Source organism: Nomascus leucogenys, chromosome 2, assembly GCF_006542625.1.
Source record: "Nomascus leucogenys isolate Asia chromosome 2, Asia_NLE_v1, whole genome shotgun sequence".
Classification (NCBI taxonomy): Eukaryota; Metazoa; Chordata; class Mammalia; order Primates; family Hylobatidae; genus Nomascus; species Nomascus leucogenys.
In genome coordinates, this window is record NC_044382.1 from 20969347 (window position 1) to 20991820 (window position 22474).

At 36.2% G+C, this 22474-nt stretch overlaps 1 protein-coding gene and 1 non-coding gene across 5 annotated transcripts in view; one reads left to right on the plus strand and one right to left on the minus strand.

Moving 5' to 3' along the window:
* CLINT1 (clathrin interactor 1) overlaps positions 1-22474 on the plus strand; it is a 73394-nt gene that overhangs the window by 46693 nt on the left and 4227 nt on the right. For 3 of the 4 annotated variants that reach the window (XM_030825808.1, XM_003268585.4, XM_003268584.4), the window contains exons 6-10: positions 2559-2736; positions 6570-6816; positions 8957-9026; positions 17985-18059; positions 20965-21257. In XM_030825808.1, coding sequence (XP_030681668.1) covers positions 2559-2736; positions 6570-6816; positions 8957-9026; positions 17985-18059; positions 20965-21257 — 863 coding nt within the window. The remainder of the gene's footprint in view (positions 1-2558; positions 2737-6569; positions 6817-8956; positions 9027-17984; positions 18060-20964; positions 21258-22474) is intronic. The other variant, XM_030825825.1, reaches the window with a different exon arrangement.
* Positions 3166-3272, minus strand: LOC115831788. Its single transcript, XR_004027286.1, has one exon. It is a non-coding gene; the product is annotated as a U6 spliceosomal RNA (small nuclear RNA).

Here is a 22474-nt window from a genome sequence, read left to right on the forward strand (position 1 = left end):
CTTGTTCTGTCTTCTGTGAGCTCCGACAATCTCGTGGTCATTTTGCGTATATGCAGACTAGCCAGTGCTGTGTATCTTAGCAGCTGTTCACTGAGGCTCTCCAGCTCCCCCCACCCATATATGTTTATGTTTGGATTATATTGAGCTCTCATATCTCCTTCAGTGGAACCACGTAAAAATCTTAACATATAAAATATCCTTACTCATTTGTTCCTCTGCTTTCCCGCTCTCAAAGAAAAAATACTGCATTTAGTTAGCTATTTAAGGATGTTTCTAACAGCAGAAGAATTCCATTTTTTATATTGAAGCATCATATACAAGTCAGTTTTTTCTTTTTCTTTTTTAATAGGGCTAACTCATAGGCAGTGCAACCAGACAGAGTTGGCCTCAAGTCAGTTTTTGAATTGGGCAAAAATATTTCTCCTAAAGCATATAAATAATGTTTTGGAGTTTCTATTTGGGGAAGTCCAAAGTTTTTGGATTATTTACCCAAGTAGTAACTTTATTCTTTAGCTTTTCCAAAGTAGTTATAGCAACTTAATGTGTTTTTAATAGAAATTGCTATTTGAAACTTATTTCCGCACTATTCTTGCTTGTATCTTTCTTTTTGCCAGCAAGATATATAATTATATCAGCTAAACTTAGAAAATTGAATACGTTTTCAAACTCAGTCACAATGCACTAACTGCAGCATCTGTATTAAAGAGTTGAATATCCTGTGTGTTTGCATCACATTCTTTTGCTAAGTTATTGTTCATGGTTTATGTTATTCAGACTTAACTAATCACTACCAGCAGTTTTGTGTTTTTTCTTTTTCTTTCTCTCTTTTTTTTTTTTTTTTTTTTTGAGAAGTCTTGCTCTGTCATCCAGGCTGGAGTGCAGTGGTGCCATCTCAGCTCACTGCAACCTCCGCCTCCCAGGTTCAAGTGATTCTTCTGCCTCATCCTCCCAAGAAGCTGGGACCACAGGCGTGAGCCACCATGCCTCGCCAATTTTTGTATTTTTAGGGTTTCGCCATGTTGGCCAGGCTGGTCTTGAACTCCTGACCTCAAGTGATCCACCCACCTTGGCCTCCCAAAGTGCTGGGATTATAGGCATGAGCCACCGCGCCTGGCCAGTTTTGTGTTTTTTCATAATGTCTTGCCAATATCCAGTATCTTTAGCAGTAATTCAGTATGATGTTCACCATGCCATGCTAATCAGTTTGGTTTTCATCCACTTCCATTTTTCGTGTAAACTTGTTTCTTTCCGAAGTCTAGTTCATCACATTGTTGTTGAAATGTACATACACATTGTTGGAAAATCACTTATTTTTTTAAAAACCATCCTGGTTTAAATTTTGTCTAGAAAACTTCATTTTGTCATGTTTTCTTTAAGTTGATGGTCACTTCCAGATTCAGTAAATATGTTAAAATCCTTAAACACTTAACAGAAAATTTCAGCCTTGCAATTTTAGCAGGCAATTCAGCAAAATGGTTTTGTTCAATCTCCAAAGGCTATGTATCCTTTTAGATCCTATAAACAAAAGTTCAAAACAAAAGCTCCGTTAGCCACTTTTCAGTTATTTTGTTGTTTCTCATTGTCCTTTTCCTTTTCTTCCAACCTGCCTTAATTTTTAATGTTTTCTTTTTTAAAAATACCTCACGTGCTCTCTGTACCTTCTACCATTGCTTCTTAAGTTGGATTTGGACATGGAAATGGAAGGGTTTCATTTTGTGTCCGTAATTCCTATGTCTCCTTCGGGTCCCTAGGGGCAAGGACTAAAACAAATCTTGACATTTTGGGTTTTTTGTTTACTGCCATGATCTATTCTCTGCATTCCCAAATTCACACAGAGGCTCTACGTTTCGCCAGTCTTGGCATAATGTTTGGAATGGGTGTTTGAATTGGTTGACGCTGTTCTGAACTACTGTTTGAGCATACTTCCTGATTCTAGTGTGTGTAGTTTTTGGTAGTTAGAGTAATCCTTTCTTTGTACAGTAATTACGGAATGCTTTCCAATCCCCGGAAAATTCATTGAATTATTTTTTTAGTTTGATACTGAGGAGTGACAGTTATTGAGACTTTTTAGCTTATTGGGACAGTAGCATTCAGAGTAGAGTTCCTTCAGTTTGTATTTTTTAAGATACTGTTGCTATCCAATGCTTCTCTGAAAATTGGGAAACCATTAAGGGACAGGAATAAAATATAACATATTAAGTGTCTTTTGTGAAAACAAAAAGATTTTCATTTCTCTTTTGCTTATATAGCTTGTGTTGGTTTTGTGTTTTCCACTACTCCTTTCAGTAGCCTTTAAAAACTTCCTGATATGCTGTGCTATGCATTAAGGTTGTGTAAGTATTCATAAACAAAAGCTTTTGAATCTGCATTCCTGCCACTTAATGACTGGCATTACATGCTATGCCTTGCTGTAATTGTGTTGATTCAGCACTGTGGGAGCTTTCTGTTTCCTTTGAAAATGATTTTATTATGAGGAAAAGCCTGAGAAATAAGGACTTGTAGATACCTTTTGAATTTAATGTCCTTAGAATTGCTTCTTTTTTTAATGCTCTATCTAGGTGAAAGATATGATCCTGAGCCCAAATCAAAATGGGATGAGGAGTGGGATAAAAACAAGAGTGCTTTTCCATTCAGTGATAAATTAGGTGAGCTGAGTGATAAAATTGGAAGCACAATTGATGACACCATCAGCAAGTTCCGGAGGAAAGATAGAGAAGACTCTCCAGAAAGATGCAGGTATTTTAACACTTTGTTTCCTGGGTCTCTTAGAAAGAGCCCTGAATTTATGCCACTGGGTTTTTGGTTTTTTGTTGGTTTTGTTTGGGGTATTAACATTATCTGAAATTGGGCCTTTTTTTTTTTTTTTTTTTTAAATAGACTTCATTTGTTTTTAGAGCAATTTAAGCTCACAGAAAAATTGTGCATTAAGTACAGAGTTGCCATTTACCCATTTCCCCTTCATAACAGGTTCTGTGAACATCTTGTATTACCATGGTGCATTTGTTAACAATTGAAAAGCCAATATTGATACACTTATTAACTAAAGTCTGTAGTTTACATTGGGGTTTCCTATATTGTACACTTCTATGGGTTTCGACAAATGCATAATATTCCTCATTACTGTATCATATAGAATAGTTTCACTGCCCTAAATATGCCCTGTGCAGAAATGTGGAACAAGTCTTAAATGTGCAAGTCATCCTTGCACAGGGGGCATGCTAATCTTCCCTGTATTGTTCTGTTTTTAGTACATGTGCTGCCGAAGCAAGCACTGTGCAACTATTTTTAAGATACTAGGTTATACACTACTTGCAATTAGTATTGACATACTTTCCATGTTGCCTCTGTCTACTTATTTTTGAAGTTGATCCTGTGCATTTTTATTCAAGCTAGTAATCTTTCCTTAGATTTTTTTCCCCAGTAAAAACTTGTATAGATTATTTTGCATTTGGACCTTAGGTGATCCAGGGACCTAAGATACTGAGGGATAATGAAGTTTATATATTAAGTTTAATTAAACATAAGTCAAAGGATTTGAAATTTAATGCTTCCTTGACATTTCATTATGATTCTGTGCCAGCATGTACCAGAAAAACAATCCAAATGGATTTTGAACCAGTTTTTGAGAACAGCTATATTTTTATAAACTGCATTTTCTGATGGTAAGACGTTAGTATTTAGTTTTACATAGAACAATACTTTGAGCTTTGCAGCAGTCACTTTTGTTCTTACTTACCAATATTATTATAAACCAATTTTTCTAGACAATGTAAAGGGTAATGCATGTAAGCACTTAATTTACAGAGCAAATTTTACTTTGTAAATTTGACCTTTATCATTTGTGCCTCACAATATCTCTACTAGAGTAGAGTAAGAATTTTGCCTTTATTGTTTATAAGTAAAACCTAAAACCCAATCACACTGTGTGGACTTGCGTAAATAACACAGTTAGTGATGGAACCAAGCCTTCAAGTGAGTTCTCGTAACTAAATACCATCTCTTTTTCTTACCCTGCGCCAAAAATCCTAATAGTTCAGAATTAGGGATCATTAAAAAGAGGTCCAAACAAAAATACAGTCTAATTAGTGTATTTTAAGGATGTTTTCATATCTTTTAAATCCCTGGAATGCCTGTTCAGGAAATACCAACAGAATAATGGCCATAATTTCAATAATGTTTTCCAAACCAAGCCAAAACTTACACAGGCCACAAAAACATGAATGAGGGAAACAGCTCCATATATTTGAAATGGGCACCATTTCCCTCCCAGTGTTTAGTATTTATAATTATCATATGCATCCTTTTTCAGTAATAAAAAAGCTAGATATATACTTGTAAAATAGATTTATTCAAAGTGCTAAAAATAAGTTCTGGCTCTTCAAAGATCACGTTCCAGTTTTTCAAACAGTCTTGAAAAAGAGACATTTCAGGGCAGGCTCAGTTCCACCACTAACTGTGTTACTTTAGGCAGATCCACACAGTCTGGTTGGGTCTTAGGTTTTACTTATAAACAATAAGGCCATGTAGGCTGGTTAGATACCTGTGTGTGTTCTGTATTGTTACTTTCTCTCCTTTGCCCTTCTATCCTTAGTTTTTCTTTTCTTTGTCTCTCTACTCTTCTTTTATTTCTGTTTCTCCCATGATTTTTATTTTTTATGTTGTCTGTAAGACAGGATCTCCTAGAGTTTCTAAATCTTTAAAGAGTATTTAGGTTTAAAAGAGTGAAAATGCAGTGAACGTGATTTATAGTGATAATGATAGGGCACACCAGGAACTTTTTATCTTAAAGTATTTGTGAGAGAAGAGTAGATTTTTTGACAGAGTTGCATGTGACCTCAGTCTCAATGGCATGTTACCTGAATTTCATACTTATTAGTTCACTATTACATTCAGGAATTCTTGAACATTGATCAGATATGGAGCTTCCATTTCATCGTGTGCTAGTCAGATTTATATTTTCAACTTGTAAATAAATTATTTTGCGCTGAAATAAAATTAGACACCAAAAAAGTAAGAAATTTCGGTTTTACTTGTAGGACTAATGGGAATCTTCAGGTCATTTGTTGTTGAGAAATTAGTAAGGGCTTTTGAATGCATATCAGAACTTGTAGGTTCCTTAAAATGTCTATATATAAAAATAAATTTAACCCCTTTGCTCTGTGTGGGAAGTCATTCTTTTTGATCTTTGATTTATACAAGTTCCAGGTTGGTTTATATTTAAGTACAAGTTGCTGTAGTTCAGTCTGAGGTAAATTGCATCAGCAGTAGTCATAGTTTAAAGGAGAATTTTAAACATTATATTCTGGAATATTTATAAATTAAACCACCTACTCTAAAATTAAGTAATACAGGTAATGGAACATGTTTCAAGTAATATTTCTTTCTCTCTCTCTCTCTCTGTCTCCTACTTACATCAGAAAAAAACCCAATGACGGGCCGGGCGCGGTGGCTCACGCTTGTAATCCCAGCACTTTGGGAGGCCGAGGCGGGCGGATCACGAGGTCAGGAGATCGAGACCACGGTGAAACCCCGTCTCTACTAAAAATACAAAAAATTAGCCGGGCGTGGTGGCGGGCGCCTGTAGTCCCAGCCACTCGGAGAGGCTGAGGCAGGAGAATGGCGTGAACCCGGGAGGCGGAGCTTGCAGTGAGCCGAGATTGCGCCACTGCACTCCAGCCTGGGCGACAGAGCGAGACTCCATCTCAAAAAAAAAAAAGAAAAAGAAAAAAACCCAAAAACTTGTTACTAGAGAACAGACTAGGGCTGATATTTTCATTCCTAGCATATGAAAAACCCAGGTTTTTACTCTTTAGTTTTTAAAATCTTTTGCACTATTAAAGAAAAAGGAAAGAAAAAATTGTTGAATGTGGCTGAAGGAGAATTATCTTTAAAATATTTTAAATATAGTTGTTTTCTAGAAAGCATTTTCTATAGTTATATAAAAGTTTCATCTCCTGATACTATAGTAAAATAGCACAGTTGTAAAGTGCATTCCCTTACATTTTCATGCATTTACAGATGAGAGTTTAATTATTTGAATTAAGATGTATGTTTTTTTAGCATCCATTGAACTTTTAATATTTTATTATGTACACACATTAGTCTTTGAGAGTTGATGCAGAATTGTGTTATAAAAGTGGAACTATAGCTATTTGCACACAATCTGTGTCAAGAAAATAATCATCAAATGCAAGTGTTTGAACTCTCAGGGTCTTATCGTGGATTCTGATATCAAATCCTGCTATTTTATTTTTAAATTAAGCTTAAATCTGTAATAAACAAAAATGAGTTATTTTGACATTTTTTATTTATACACATTTATGTAAATACTTTTTTGTAGCAGTATTTTAGACTTATATAGGATATTCTCTGTGTTTCCACTTCCCCTCCCCAGCGCACACATATCATTATTCAGACAGCTTAGATAACATTCTGTTGATCCCTGTCAAGTAGTCAAAGTATGAAATTTTGGAGTTACTGCATTTGAAATTCTTTAGCTCAAATCACTGAGGGACCCATTTTAAAATAATCCCGTCTTATTATTTTGCTTCATTTTTAATATCTTTTAGCGACAGCGATGAGGAAAAGAAAGCGAGAAGAGGCAGATCTCCCAAAGGTGAATTCAAAGATGAAGAGGAGACTGTGACGACAAAGCATATTCATATCACACAGGCCACAGAGACCACCACAACCAGACACAAGCGCACAGCAAATCCTTCCAAAACCATTGATCTTGGAGCAGCAGCACATTACACAGGGGACAAAGCAAGTCCAGATCAGAATGCTTCAACCCACACACCTCAGTCTTCAGTTAAGGTGGGAATGGCAGTAGTTTACACATTATACATGGTTTTATTTTTATAAACCGCTCTTAGAATTCCTGCATTAGTAGGCTTGGGCATTTCTAGGCAATCATATTAATTATAGATCATCTGGCATGTATTACCCAGAGACATTAATAATAAGAAATCTCTTTGAGGGGAGAAACCTGTCCAATTGCTGAATGATTGGGTACTTTCTGTGAAAGTAGAAATGACACTTTTGGTTCATTTGGGGAAGGTTGTGAATCAGAATGTAGTGCATCTGTTCCCTTCTAGACAATACTGGTTACCAACCACAAGTAGATTCACTAAAGAAAACATCGGAAGTATTTGAAAGTTTTAAGAAATGACAAACGAGGGCGTTAAGAAGAGATATATAGGGGCAAGTTATCTCATTTAATGTAGAAACATTGCCTATAAAGGGAGGCGTGTTTGCCTCACAGTCATTATTGATCAGTATCAGAAGAAGCACTGCCGCTTTTACCATCTTCACTTGTTTTTATTTACCATAGACATGAAATCCGCCAGTACCTGGCCAAACCCTAGTCTTTTCAACAGAAATCTGCCAAATAGGGAGATTTGCCTCAAAAGACTAAATTATTGTTTTTGTCACTTTCCCCGACTACTGTCTCCCCAGTTTGTGTCTTTGCAAGAGAAATAGCTAAAAGCTGGGAAAAACAGTTTTCTAATGTATCCAGCAGATTGTAGGTGACTCTGAAAATAAAACCAGGCCTGCTTAGTTGCAATAACAAATACCATGTCAGCTTTTGCCAAATATCTGTATAATTTTTTTAATAATAGATTGAGACTTTTATCACATATCTTAAAGGATTTTAAATAACAGTTTGTCGTATGGCCTGAATATATGACAATCTGCAATAAATATTTTATATTTGTAGTACAAGCTTTTTCTTTTTCTTTTTTTTTTTTTTTGGAGACCGAGTTTTACTCTTGTTGCCCAGGCTTGAGTGCAATGGCGTGATCTTGGCTCACCGCAACCTCCGCTTCCCAGGTTCAAGCGATTCTCCTGCCTCAGCCTCCCGAGTAGCTGAGATTACAGGCATTCACCACCATGCCCGGCTAATTTTTTTGTATTTTTAGTAGAGACGGGGCTTTCTCCATGTTGGTCAGGCTGGTCTCGAACTCCCGACCTCAAGTGATCCACCTCCTTCGGCCTCCCAAAGTGTTGGGATTACAGGCGTGAGCCACCACGCCCGGCAATACAAGCTTTTTCTTTTTTGTTTTCATTTACCCTCCTCCCCTCAAAAAAAATGTCTAGAAGGTTGAAATTCTTAGAAAGTTACCCAACTCATTTGGATCTCTTTTTAAAGGTGTTTTGGAATCACAGTACATAGTATTTTAGTCTTCAAAGTTCAAATCAACATGCCTAGGATCTTAGTGTTTCCCCATTGCCTAATTGAGTTCTAATTTAGCATGTATATATCGAACATATTGGACATAGGTATTTAGGTATCAGGGTGCTTAGCTCTGTGGAGAAGATAAAAATAGTATTACAGGTATAGGCCTCAGTTTAGTTTGGGAACTAAATATGAAACATATCAGAATATATCAAATAACATAGAATTATACTAACTTGCGTGATATACAAACAATAAGTATTGCTAAGGTTCATAAAAATTTAGAGCTGTTTAGGATCTTGACCTCTAATCCAGTGGATCTCAAGCCGTGGAATTATCTAGGGAGCTTTCTTGTAAGACTTTAACAGGCCAAGGTCTTGGCCTTTTTATACCTGGGCAATTATGACTCAGTATATTGTACGGGACTGGTACATATGCTAGGGTTTTTTGTTTTTTTTTTAATGAACTGATACTTAGCATTAAGATTTGAGTGGGATCTGGCAATTACATTTTCCAGAGTGAAATGCAGTCAGAAAAGTGAGGTAGGAAAAAAAGTGTCAATGTTAAGAGACTTTTACACTGCTGGGAATGGAGGTACTTAAAAGTGCTTGCTGCCTCTCCATAAGGATTCAAGGTCAGTACCCTTTTTCCAGAAAACCCTACCCTTATTAAGCTAATTACAGGTATGTATGTCTAAGTTGAGAATTAGAGATGGATAGAGCTGATTTTTAGAAAAGCAAACATTTCTAAGCTCCTGAGTTATGTGTGTGTTTTCAGACTTCAGTGCCTAGCAGCAAGTCATCTGGTGACCTTGTTGATCTGTTTGATGGCACCAGCCAGTCAACAGGTAAGCTTCTACATTGGCCTTTTTTTTTTTTTTTTTTTTTTTTGGTAACCTTGGTTTGAGAGTCATTTTTTAAAATGCCAAATAAAAGATAGATTGAAAAATAAAATTACTTATTTGCATTGGGTTCATTTTTTATGTGAAATTAGTGAGTCTTGAGCATTATTTGGAATCATTGTGTTATTTTTGCTTATCTTTTTGTATGTACACCCATTTCTCTATCCCTATTTTATACCTTTTTCTGACCCACCCTCAGACTAGCAAAACTTTGTGGTCAGTACTTATTGGTGGTTAATAATAGTATCCTCAAATCATTATCATACTTAGATTATAATGACTCCTCATACCTGATGTACTGTGTCTTCCCTAATTAATAATAAATAGTATTTCAAGGCATCATGTACTTTCAGAAATTTTTCATCATAGATTTTGAAATCTATAGTTTCCATTTTTAATTTTTTAAGATTAACTTGGAGAAACAAAAAATTGCATTTAAACTGTTGCCTTTACTTTATTTATAAACAAAAGGTACTGCTCTGCACATTTTACCGTCTTTCCCTAAATTTTAATTGCGGCTGTCACGTTGGGCATGCCTAGAGATCATTTAACTTTTTATTCTTTTAATTGAACAAATATTCATTGAATCAGACACTGATCTGGGTGCTTTTAAAAAACAGAGTTGTTGTCCTCATGCAAAGGTCAAGTGGAGAAAATAATCATTAATCAGAGTCACAAATAGTTATCTAGTGATAAACAATGGCAAGTGCTTCAGTCAGAGGAATGACATTCTCTGAAAGTATGTAACTATCAAACATATTTAAAGAGGGCGGCTGGGCGTGGTAGCTGACCCCTGTAATCCCAGCACTTTGGGAGGCCGAGGCAGGTGGATCACCTGAGATGAGGAGTTCGAGACCAGCCTGGCCAACATGGTGAAACCTTGTCTCTACTAAAAATACAAAAATTAGCCGGGCATGGTGGCAGGTGCCTGTAATCCCAGCTACTCGGGAGGCTGAGGCAGGAGAATCGCTTGAAGCCAGGAGGCGGAGGTTGCAGTGAGCGGAGATCGCGCCATTGCACTCCAGCCTGGGTGACAACAGCGAAAAACTCCATCTTGAAAAAAAAAAAAGAGAGGGCTACAGCAAAAGAACTGTTTACCTTGAATTTCTCATAGATGGGATTGATGATTTCTTCACTTTGATTTCCAGTATGTGCTAGATTTTGAGTAATTTCTGATCAGTTGTTTTCAAGAAAATTGATATTTTTAGGGTTGCATTTGATGATTATGGAGTTTTAATAAACTATTGTATGACGTGTCAAAATAGCTTAACAAATACAACTTCTGTTTAAAGACAGTCTTTCCAAGCCTAAGTTCATTTCACATTAAAATGTAGACAGTAAGATGGAGGTATGACTCATGTGCAAAGTAAATGTATTATTCCCAGTTGTGTGTAATGATTTTTCAAAGCCGAATTGCAGCTGTGCGCAGTGGCTGACACCTGTAATCCCAGCACTTTGGGAAGCTGAGGCAGGCAGATCACCTGAGGTCAGGAGTTCGAGACCAGCATGGCCAATATGGTGAAACCTTGTCTCTACTAAAACTACAAAAATTAGCTTGGCGTGGTGATGGGCACCTGTAATCTCCGCTACTCAGGAGACTAAGGCAGGAGAATCGCTTGAACCCAGGAGGTGGAGTTTGCAGTGAGCTGAGATCATGCCACTACACTCCAGCTGGGGTGATTCTTTTTTGACTCTCTCAAAAAAAAAAAAAAAACTTTAACATTTAAATGTAAGTCTGTGATGGAAATTACTTTTCATTGATAGTTTAGTATAATTAATATAATATAAAGCCCTCTGTTATTTCCTCCTTTACCTACTATGTTAAAATTCTTGGACTAGGCATGAACTTTATTCAACCAATTCTCTTGCCTAAGCTTCTCGAGTAGCTGGGATTACAGTCACCTGCCACCATGCCTGGCTAATTTTTGTATATTTAGTAGAGACAGAGTTTCCCTGTTTTGGCCAGGCTGGTCTCGAACTCCTGACCTCAGGTGATCTGCCTGCCTCGGCCTCCCGAAGTGCTGCGATTACAGGAGTGAGCCACTGCACCCGGCCCACACATCTGGTTTGACCTACTTTCTTTTCTTTCTTTTTTTTTTTTTTTTTTTGAGACAGAGTTTTGCCCTTGTCACCCAGGCTAGAGTGCAGTACACAATCTTGGCTCACTGCAACCTCTACCTCCCAGGTTCAAGCAATTCTCCTGCCTCAGTCTCCCGAGTAGCTGGAATTTCAGGCATGTGCCACCACGCCCAGCTGATTTTTGTATTTTTAGTAGAGACAGGGTTTGTCCATGTTGGCCGGCTTGGCTCAAACTCCTGACCTCAGGTGATCCACCTGTTCTGGCCTCCCAAAGTACTGGGATTACAGGCGTGAGCCACCACGCCCGGCCGGCCTACTTTCTGAAATTCTTCAATTCCCTTTCCCTTTTTTCTGTAACTGCAAACTGTTCCTAAAATTATTCTTTAAACTTGGACTGTAATGCCCAAGGTTACAGACAGCTACATTAGTTGTGTAACAACTTATGTGATGTATTTTTATGTGTTTAAGATTTGAACTGTAGAATTAACTGGTAGTTAGCATGTAGTCATATAATACAGATATAGTGTCACAGAATATCAACTATTTTGGACTTCCTGGCATGAAATATTTAAAGGGCCCCTTTCATGCGTCTGTGGAAAGTTTTAATGGAGCAATCAGAGAAGAATTAACTAGGAAGGTCAGATGGGTGGATGTAACTTCTCCTCCGTGACATCAAGATTGCTTTGAACAGAGAGAATTATTAAATACCAACATGCTTCCTTTACTTGACAAGGAACCTTTGAGTGGTTTGTCTTCTCCAGTGCAAACAGTAGTTTGACTAATTAAATAGAAGTAGCAACTGATATTAGTATAGTAACTGAGAAAGTTTGAATGAAATCTAGAAGGTTTCTTGCCTTAAAGTTTATTTTATCTTAATTAAAAGCAACTAATAGAGATTGATATTAGAAGGACTTTTTAAAATTAAAGCTATCTCCTATTTGAAACTGTATGTTTAACCAGTTTGTGCAGCTCCCTCTTCAATCAGTACATAAATTTAGTTACTCCCAATCTCTATTTAAATATTTTAATAATATCTTTTAAATTGAATTCAGCAGTGAAAGGAAATTGGACATTAAATCTTTAGCACTTACACATGAGAAGGTATAAGAATCCACCATATTAACATTGCTATTTGGTATGTCATTTGGGTGTCATTTACCAGATGTGCCCATATTTATAAAATAGTACCATCATGCAAGCAATGTGGGCACAAACTGTAAAGCTAAGCAGATATGGCATCTGTACCAGTCACGAGCTAAATATATCCTCTGAGAAAATGTTCAGATTTTCGTGTGTGTGTGATTACATGTTCTTAGCATTCTCAAAAGTATATATGGTAAAATCATTGTAGAATATCTTACCAAGTTTAAAAGTATATATGTAAAACCTAACTATCAAGATTTACTTGAGACTATCTTATATCTTAATAAATGTCCCATTGTGGTGATATTCTTTTAAAACCTGTACTTACATGGTGTTTCAATTACTTTTACATAAAGTACATTTCTAAGTAAACATTTTAAGAAATGAAAAATAATTTAAAGTACAGTCATGGACTGCACAGTATGTGACCATGGTCCCATATACAATACTATATTTCTACCGTACCTTTCTTAGGTTTAGATATACAAACACTTTCTATTGTGTTACAGTTGCCTACAGTATCCAGTATAGTGACATGATGTACAGATTTGAAGTCAAAGAGTAATAGGCTATACCTTATAGCCTAGGTATGTAGTAGGCTAACTAGGTTTGTGTAAGTACACTCTATGATGTTTGCATAATGACAAAATTGCCTAACGCCCCAATGCATTCTGTCATTGAGAAATGTGTGACTATATTTAGAAAATAAGCCAATTAGAAATAGAATGCCAAAAACTGTCCCATTTCTTTTTTTAGTTTATCTCATCTCTTTAAAAAGAAGTCCAACTTGTCTCCTTTGTCCCTTTGTAATTAAGAAATTTAGGTCTTGATTAACATACTGTTACACTAGATATTTCTAGTACAATAAATGAGGTTGAAGAGAAAATTCAGCATAATCAATACAGATAGAACTTAAATGACTTGCAACATATTTTGAATTTTTTAAGTTAAAAAGAAACATTTAAAAGGATTAAGGTATATCAAATCCAAAATGTGTATTACATTTACATTTGAACCTGCTGCTTTGTACCCAGTAATCACTAGTTAGTTGAAGACATTTACATGAACACGTAAATACTCACCTTGTTCCATTCTTATTACATTAACTTATCATTTGAGTAGGGGTTGTCTCTAGTTTTAAACTAAGTTTCCTGAAAATAAAATTTTTTCAGTGTATTCTCTTTTTCACTGATTATTAAAAGTAATGCATGCTCAATTTGGTGGAAAACAAGTGATTTACCATAATTTAGACACATAAAGTATTAATCCGGTGAATATCTTTTTAAAATACATTTTCTACATATTCCATTAATGTAGTTTTTTAAGCATTTATTATGTGGCAAATCTTTTTCAGGCTTTTAGATATGACTTTTCATTTGTTTGGGTTTTTCTGGGTTTTAGTCATTTATTTATATATTTTGATAAACTGCTTTTCACCTAAGATCTCATGACCATTTTCTTCTTTTTTTTTTTTTTTTGAGATGGAGTCTTGCTCTGTCGCCCAGGCTGGAGTGCAGTGGCGCGATCTCGGCTCATTGCAAGCTCCGCCTTCTGGGTTCACGCCATTCTCCTGCCTCAGCCTCCCGAGTAGCTGGGACTACAGGCACCTGCCACCATGCCCGGCTGATTTTTTTTGTTTTGTATTTTTAGTAGAGACAGGGTTTCACTGTGTTAGGCAGGATGGTCTCGATCTCCTGACCTCGTGATCTGCCCGCGTTGGCCTCCCAAAGTGCTGGGATTACAGGCGTGAGCCACTGTGCCCAGCCCTCATGACCATTTTCTTATGATAGTTGGTATTCTTTTATAATACTTTTCATTGCTTTATAATCTTACATTGGGTGGCTATATTATAATTTAGCCAGTTAATCCCTTGTTTTCTAGACATTAGTTTTTTTTATTTTTTCCAAAATTTTGTAGTACAATAGCACCTTTTAAAGCTTTTTCAGTTTGGTAAAGAGAAAATAATATTTCATTTTATTTTGCATTGATGATTGAGTTTGAACACTTCATATTTTTATAGGCCAGTTGTTACTATCTATTCATGTTCTTTATTAGGAGTATTCATCCTTATTGATATTCTAAAACTTGCGTATTATAGATAATAATTCTTTGTTATGTATTTACATTTTTTTTGCACTTTGCCATTGCTTTAATGTTGTATAAGAATTCTTCATGCAAAAGTTTGTCTTAATGTAATCTAGATTAAATTTTTTTGTCAAAGAAAATTTCCATTTGTCATTTAAGTACTGTCTAGTTTAGCTGTATTTTCTTGTTCACAGTATTGCTTTGGGAAATACATGGTCCCAGCTGGTGACTGTAAATAACCTCCTTGCTGCCCTGAAAAGGCAGATGGAAATGGTTCATTTATAATGACAGTTCTCATGTGGGAATCTTGAAGGATAGCACTTGTTGTGAAAATTAGCAGTCTTCCACATGCAGCAATTTTTGGTATACTCTTATTTTTATATCCCTTTAGAATATAAATTTAGATAGAAGTTATCTGGGAAAATGCTTAAGTATAGAAAATGAATGTGGAATTTGGTATGCATATCATACATATAGATATGGATAGTCCTAGGAGAGAGAAACATTTTCTAAATAAAGAGATTTTTAATTTTTGAGACAGTTTTCAAAGTTGAAGATCACATTTCTTAAAGTACCAGTAAAAGCATAGTATGTGGCACTTTAAAAGATTAGAGAGAAAAAACATTTTCAGAGAAAGGCAACTTCTATTTGTAAAATAGTTACATGCATCTTTCCAATTTTTGCTCCCAATATTCTTAAGCTACTCATGTTGAAATCAAAATCCCTGTAATGTAGATGGAGAGGAATACTATTTGCTATAGATAAGTTATGAACATCATATAATTTCTGTTTTGGTGATAGAAGGTAGGTAATTATCTGAAATACTAAATACAGGATATGTCAGAAATAAAATTTCTTGCCAGTTTGAAGTTGTGATCTACAGCTTTTATCCTCAACATGTATTTTCTTTGTAGCCTAGACTGAATAAGATTTGAAAATCCCTAACCCCGCCAGGGGCGGTGGCTGACGCCTGTAATCCCAGCACTTTGGGAGGCTGAGGCAGGTAGATCACTTGAGGTCGGGAGTTCGAGACCAGCCTGGCCAACATGGCAAAACCCCGTCTCTACTAAAAATAAAAAAATTAGCTGGGCGTGGTGGCGGGCACCTGTAATCCCAGCGACTTGGGAGGCAGAAGGTGGAGGTTGCAGTGAGCTGAGAGTGCACCATTGCACCTCTAGCCTGAGTGACGAGTGGAACTCTGTCTCAAAAACAAAGAAAAAAAGAAAAGAAAATCCCTAACTCCTAACTCGTTTGGTATAATAAGTTATATATTGATGTTTATTCACTGCTTAAGTGAAGCAAATTAAAATAATCTTTAATTTTTAAATCCGTTAATATTAATTGATTAACTGTCATTCTGTTACCCAACAGTATACTTGACCAATGTTTTTAACATAAAGGAACTTTACAGAAAACAAACTTATGAATATTAAGCAGCAGCTGTTTGAAGCATTCATTTACTTGCTAGATTTTATTAATATGTGTGCTTGTTTAAATGGTTTAAACATATATAACTCATTGAACTTCTGTGTTCCTTGTCACATTTTATCATGATGTATGTACCTTTAAGGAAGAGAAAACCAGATCACTGTGATACTCTCTTTTAGATGAAGTAAAAATTAGACTAAGCTGTAGTGTAGATAGAATTGAAGCACCTTCACTTTGGTTGGCATTCGTCAACTGGTGAGTGAGGAGATATATATATATGAGTATGTGCATCTGTGGTGAAGAAATGAGGAATTAGTTATGCCTGCTGCTAGTCGACTATAGTAAGTGTGCATTAAAAAGAAATACCAAGTGCACACATATCAGAAACTGATTTGTTCCTTTTATTACTGTTGGCCATATATTAAGAAGGGGAGATGGTTCTAGTTTAATTAACCCAGTTGAGTGTAGCAGATGGGGCAGAATGTCTTGCAGCGATAAGACAATTCAGAAATGGCACCAGATGTTGGAAGCTGTCCCTGGTGGTGTTTTGAGTGCAGCCCAGATGTTCCAGTCCCACCTGGCTAGTTTCTAAGCACTGCGGGCTAAGCAGCTGTGATGTAACACATATAATGTTCACATAACACTAAAAGCACCATCATTGAACTGCTGTAGACTTCTAAGGTTGTGACTATTAAGAGGTGAAATCTTTAAGGACAGACAAAAATAAGGACAACTATTTAAAGTGTCGGATATTGGTCTATTTCACCAAAGTTGAGAAAAAAAGGAATATTACAACTTGAAATAATGTTATAATTGAAATTATAGGTAAAAGTAAATATTCTTACCCATGTATTTACAAATAAAATTTTATGTCAGAACGTAATGTTACGCACACAGAGATTGATCTGCAGACTTATAATTTGGGTCTTACCCTTTTAAAAACACCTATCTAGAAGTAGCAAAAAAGCTATTTTTTTTCCATGCATTAAAAATACAAAATACAAGTATTTACTCTTTTGTGGAGTAAACACTACGGGGGAAAACGTCCACCAAAACTATTGTATTGATATTTCTCCCTCTCTCTGCTTAAAATAATTGTTTTGTTTTGTTGTTTGTTGTTTTTTTGAGACAGCGTCTCACTGTGTCGCCCAATCTGGAGCACAGAAATCTTGGCTCACTGCAACCTCTGCCTCCTGGGCTCAAGCAGTCCTCCCATCTCAGCCTCCTGAGTAGCTGGGGCTACTGCCGCGCACCACCATGCTCAGTTTAATATTTTAAGGTTTTGTAGAGACGAGGTCTCACTATATTGCCCAGGCTGATCTCTCAACTCCTGGGTTCAAGCGATCCTGCTGCCTCATCCTTCCAAAGTGCTGGGATTTACAGGCATGAGCCACCACACCAGACTCTAAAATGATTTTATAGAAGTGGACTTCATCTTTTCCCTTTTTATTTTTAAAAATTACAAACGTACAGAAAATTTGCCCGATTTTCTTTCTCTCTCTCTCTCTCGTTCTTTTTGTTTGTTGTGTACTGTTTGTTCATCTGTATCATTTGAGAGGAAGTTGCAGTCATGACATTTTGCCCCTAAAATACTTCAGCCTATATCTCTTTACAAGGACATTCTCCTTTATGATCGTGATATAATCATACTTGGGATTTAACATTAAAACAGTATTGTTAATATACAGACCACATTCAGATTTCCCTAGTGTCTCAATTCTGTCATTTCAGGATAGCAATTAAAAAAAAATCCGGGGTCCAATCAAGGATCCTGCATTTTATTTACTTGTCTTGTGAATATCTTATTCCCCAGCAGGATTTTACTCAGGTTTTAGAATCCATTGAAGACTCCTTATAAAGAGCATAATTGGCTAGATAAGTTGTATTCTTTCCACATTATGCTCGTGAAATATTAGTGAGATAATTTTAACCACAGATACAGTGTCATTTATCTTACTAGATACAGGACTGAGGAAGGGAAAAGAGTCTATGGTAGCTCATAGGGAACATAGTGACATGAAAATCTAGGTCAACAGACTAGCTTTAGCTTTTATGAGGCATCTGGGCCTCTAATAGTAGATACTTTTTGTGTGGCACTAAAATGGCCTCCAGAAATTATTTACAATTTTTCTCTAGTTCTAACAATTTTCACTTTTTCTTAACTTCTAGGAGGATCAGCTGATTTATTCGGAGGATTTGCTGACTTTGGCTCAGCTGCTGCATCAGGCAGTTTCCCTTCCCAAGGTATGATTCGATTTGATTGGCCAGAAGTCTAGGGTGGTAAAAAGGTTATTAAAAACAACTCCCATTCCCCCCAAGTCAGCTTCTTTCTGTCGTTTTTCTCCTTGTAGTATTCATAATTCATAATTCCTAAAGAATTTATTCGCAAGGTATTTTATTGGGCAGATGCCTTAAATTTGCCAGATGAATTATTTTGGTCACAGACTACTCAGGTACATCTAAAGAAAATTGCCCGTATTCATAGGTGACTCTTGTTTAGCTTTTTTGAAAGGGAAAGGAGGATGTGAGTATCTCTGTATCATCTCATTTTATTTAATAGCAGCAAGAATATTATAGTTTATGTTTAGTTTAACTTATGATTTTCATGAACGAAAGTTAGGAACATTGGGATCAGGCCAACTATCTTACTAAAATGCATTCCTTTCTTAATTTAGATGCCGTAAAAGCATTTATGTGAAAAATAACTGAACTTCATTTTGACATATCCTAAAATGAGCAGTTGAACCTCAGGCAAAACTTTCTCATTCTTTATTAGAATAGAATTTTAAAACAAACAGCATTCAAACAGAATATGGGCTTAAACATCAAGGATTGAGGTGAAAGGCCTATTTCTTTTTTTAATTAATATTTTTATCTTGTTACCCCTGCCATATGGTAGCTGTTTAACTTTATGAAAGCCTCTGAGCCTTCAACTTTCTAAAACTGGGAACAGTGTTACTTGTCATGGTTCTTTTTGAGGATAGTGTCTATAGAGGTATGTATTAGGTGCAATTGTCGCAGTTACTCTTGCACCAACCTAATAGAATAGGGGCTACATTCATTATTAAGTGTCCTTTTAATTTTTTTTTAAGGTTATGAAGAGGTTGTGGTATTTGTTTTATAAAATCTGGTCAGTCTGAAGTTTGAGAATATTTTTAAAATTTAGCTATGAGAATCTTAAACATGAGGTGAGGCAGGGAGAAAAGATGTAATTTAACTGAGTTAGTGTTGTTACTCATCAAAAGTCACATAATCTATTGCTGTTATATTAAACTGGATTAAAATTTATATTTAATAATATTTGGTTAGGTTTGTGAGGAGTTAGGAAAAAAGATACATAGCTTGTAAAATGGTTTGGGGTTATTTTGACTACTTATTTTTGTAAATTCCAAGTATTTTCCAGAAACTAGAATTGTTGAATAATTTTCTGCTTCATTTTGAAAGTAAGATTATGCCCTCTAAGGGTTTACTTTAGGCAAACCAAAGGGAAGGTAAATGTTACCCTTATTTTACAGCTTCCCTTTCTAATTCTCAAAGTTTTTATGTATATAAAGTTGCCTACTATGCAAATAATTTGAATATGTTAATGTTGCCTAAGAGATACATCTCTTCGTCTGTATGCATGTGATTAATATAACCTGACCACCACTACGCAGGGGGCCAAAACCATTGCAACAATGATTAATCATTTCTGAATAATATAAGCCCCACTAGAAATCTTTTCCTCCCATGTTTAATCATTTCAGATATGAACTTTTCAGGTGGGGCAACACATTTTGCCCCAGTTTCCATTCATATTCTGCATTATAGATCAAGCACGTAGAAAATCAGCATAAAAGTTTACGTTGATCCAGCAGCCTTACTTAGTTTAAATTGTTTAATATCTAGAACTTAACTGTAAAACTCTTAATGCAGTCACTTAAAAAAAAAAGATCAAAGACATGTATTAGTAAAACCCTGAGGTAAAGAAATTAGCCCAATTTTTATATTAAATTGTTAGTAGAACTTGGAGTTTCTAAGTGAATTATTTTCTCTTTCAAGGGTGCTTACATTTTAATATGGTAATAGAAGAATGTAATTTTAAAGACTTCACCTTATTATTATTCTCTTTTGATATTTAGCATAATGAGACATGGTATTGTAGTGGTTGGTCACTTTTTAGGCTAGACAAAATGTATTTCCAAGTTGTAAATGAACATGGAGTGCAAAGAGATGGTGTTAACTTGGAAGGTACACACTTACTATTTGCTTTCAGATGACAGTTTTTATGTAACTCTTTCTTCACATTTTGCTTTTTCAACTTCCATTTATTCATATTTATTTGTTCAATATAAAAATTGATTAGAGGTAAATTGATAAGACTGTAGTGATTAAGAGTATGGATTTTATGCATTCAACCTTAAACTTGCAAAGTGTAATGATAGGGTTTTGCTTGTTTCTGGCTTGGTTGTGTTTTTTAATATTACATGAGTTTTCCTCCTCTCTTTGATTGTAAATAAATGGTCCCAGTTGAAGCAGGCAATGTGCTAAGGTTATAGCCCTTGTATTGTCAGTGGAAGTATGGCCAAATAAGTGAGAAATTCTTCTTTTTTTTTTTTAGATGGAGTCTTGCTCTGTCACCTAGGCTGGAGTACAGTGGCACAATCTCAGCTCACTGCAACCTCCGCCTCCTGGGTTCAAGTGATTCTTGTGCCTGAGCCTCCCAAATAGCTGGGACTACAGGCGTGTGTCACAACACCCAGCTAATTTTTTTGTATTTTTAGTAGAGACAAGGTTTCACCATGCTAGCCAGTATGGTCTCAATCTCCTGACCTTGTGGTCCACCTGCTTCGGCCTCCCAAAGTCCTGGGATTATAGGCATGAGCCACCATGCCTGGCCATTTTTTTTATGATAAATTCAATGTGTCACCTACAGAGTTGCCAAGAGATGGATTTTACTTTATATTTGGGAGGTTTGTTTTTTCTTTGCCACCTCGTTAACTCTCGTGTAATATTCATGAGAAAGAATACTGTCCAGATGGAGATGGTACCTGCAGATGTTAATCTGGGGGGACTCAGATCAGCTCTAATTTGTTTCGGTTCATAGATTGTTATATTTGTTCTGTGCATTTCATGAAGTTTCTTACCCTTAGAGTTATTTCTGTCTTAGTAACAGCAACAAGTGGGAATGGAGACTTTGGTGACTGGAGTGCCTTCAACCAAGCCCCATCAGGCCCTGTTGCTTCCGGTGGCGAGTTCTTTGGCAGTGCCTCACAGCCAGCAGTAGAACTTGTTAGTGGCTCCCAATCAGCTCTAGGCCCACCTCCTGCTGCCTCGAATTCTTCAGACCTGTTTGATCTTATGGGCTCATCCCAGGCAACCATGACATCTTCCCAGAGTATGAATTTCTCTATGATGAGCACTAATACTGTGGGACTTGGTTTGCCTATGTCAAGATCACAGGTAAGTTGTCTGGTTCCCTTGGAATTTGTTATTTATAATCTTTGAGATGCTCTAACTCATCTAATGATAGATTAGTATAAAACAAGAATAAGCAAGTCCTTTTTATGTGTATGAACATGTGTCTGTGTGTGTATATATACGCGTTTGCACATTTCATTTACCTTATACTCTCCCCTAGCGTAGTCATTTGCATTCTGGAAGGCAAGACCTTCTTCCCCATCTTGTAGTCACTGTAAAGCCAAACATGGTGCCTTTGTACAGAGGAGGAACATGGCAAAAATTTATTGTTATAACAAATTGGTATTTGATAGTTTTTTAAAATTGTCTTTAAGAAAAAGAAATAGGCCAGGCGCAGTGGCTCACCACTGTAATCCCAGCACTTTGGGAGGCTGAGGTGGGTGGATCACGAGGTCAGGAGATTGAGACCATCCTGGCTAACACAGTGAAACCCAGTCTCTACTAAAAATACAAAAAGTTAGCCAGGCATGGTGGCGGGCGCCTGTAGTCCCTGCTACTTGGGAGGCTGAGTCAGGAGAATGGCGTGAACCCAGGAGGTGGAGCTTGCAGTGAGCTGAGATCGCGCCACTGCACTCCAGCCTGGGCAACAGAGTGAGACTCTGTCTCAAAAAAAAAAAAAAAAAAAAGGGAAAAGAAAAAGAAATAGAGATATTGTTTCACTCATGGCAAGTATCCACTTAGTAAAATTTCTGGTCATGTCCCTAAAGAAATATCATTCATTGGTTGTAAATAATTATTGCTAATATGGAAAATCATTCTCTCGAATGGTGAATGTTCTTCCCAATTCTGGACCTGCTCTACATTATATAAATGTTTTATAGGCTCATCTTTCAACTTTCATTTTCATAAAGAAAAACAACCAAAATGGGAGCTTCTTAATTCACTATTTAATAGTTAAATCCGAATTACCTAGTACTAGCTTAGAATTCAAACAAGTGCAGGCTTGGAAAGTATGTGTCTGAATGGTACCAGGAACTTGCTATTTTTGACTCAAACGATTGAGAATATGTGTTTATGATGCTAATTACTCATTTTAATGTGTAGATTCTCATCTTTGGGGTATTAGGATGAAGGAAAAGAAGAAAGAAGCAGAAAGGTGACTGCTCTGTATAACAGAAATAAGACCTAATGTATGAGTTAAGCATAAAGTCAGTCTACTTTATTTGCAGTCTTAATTGTAACTGTCGTAATTCTTTGCA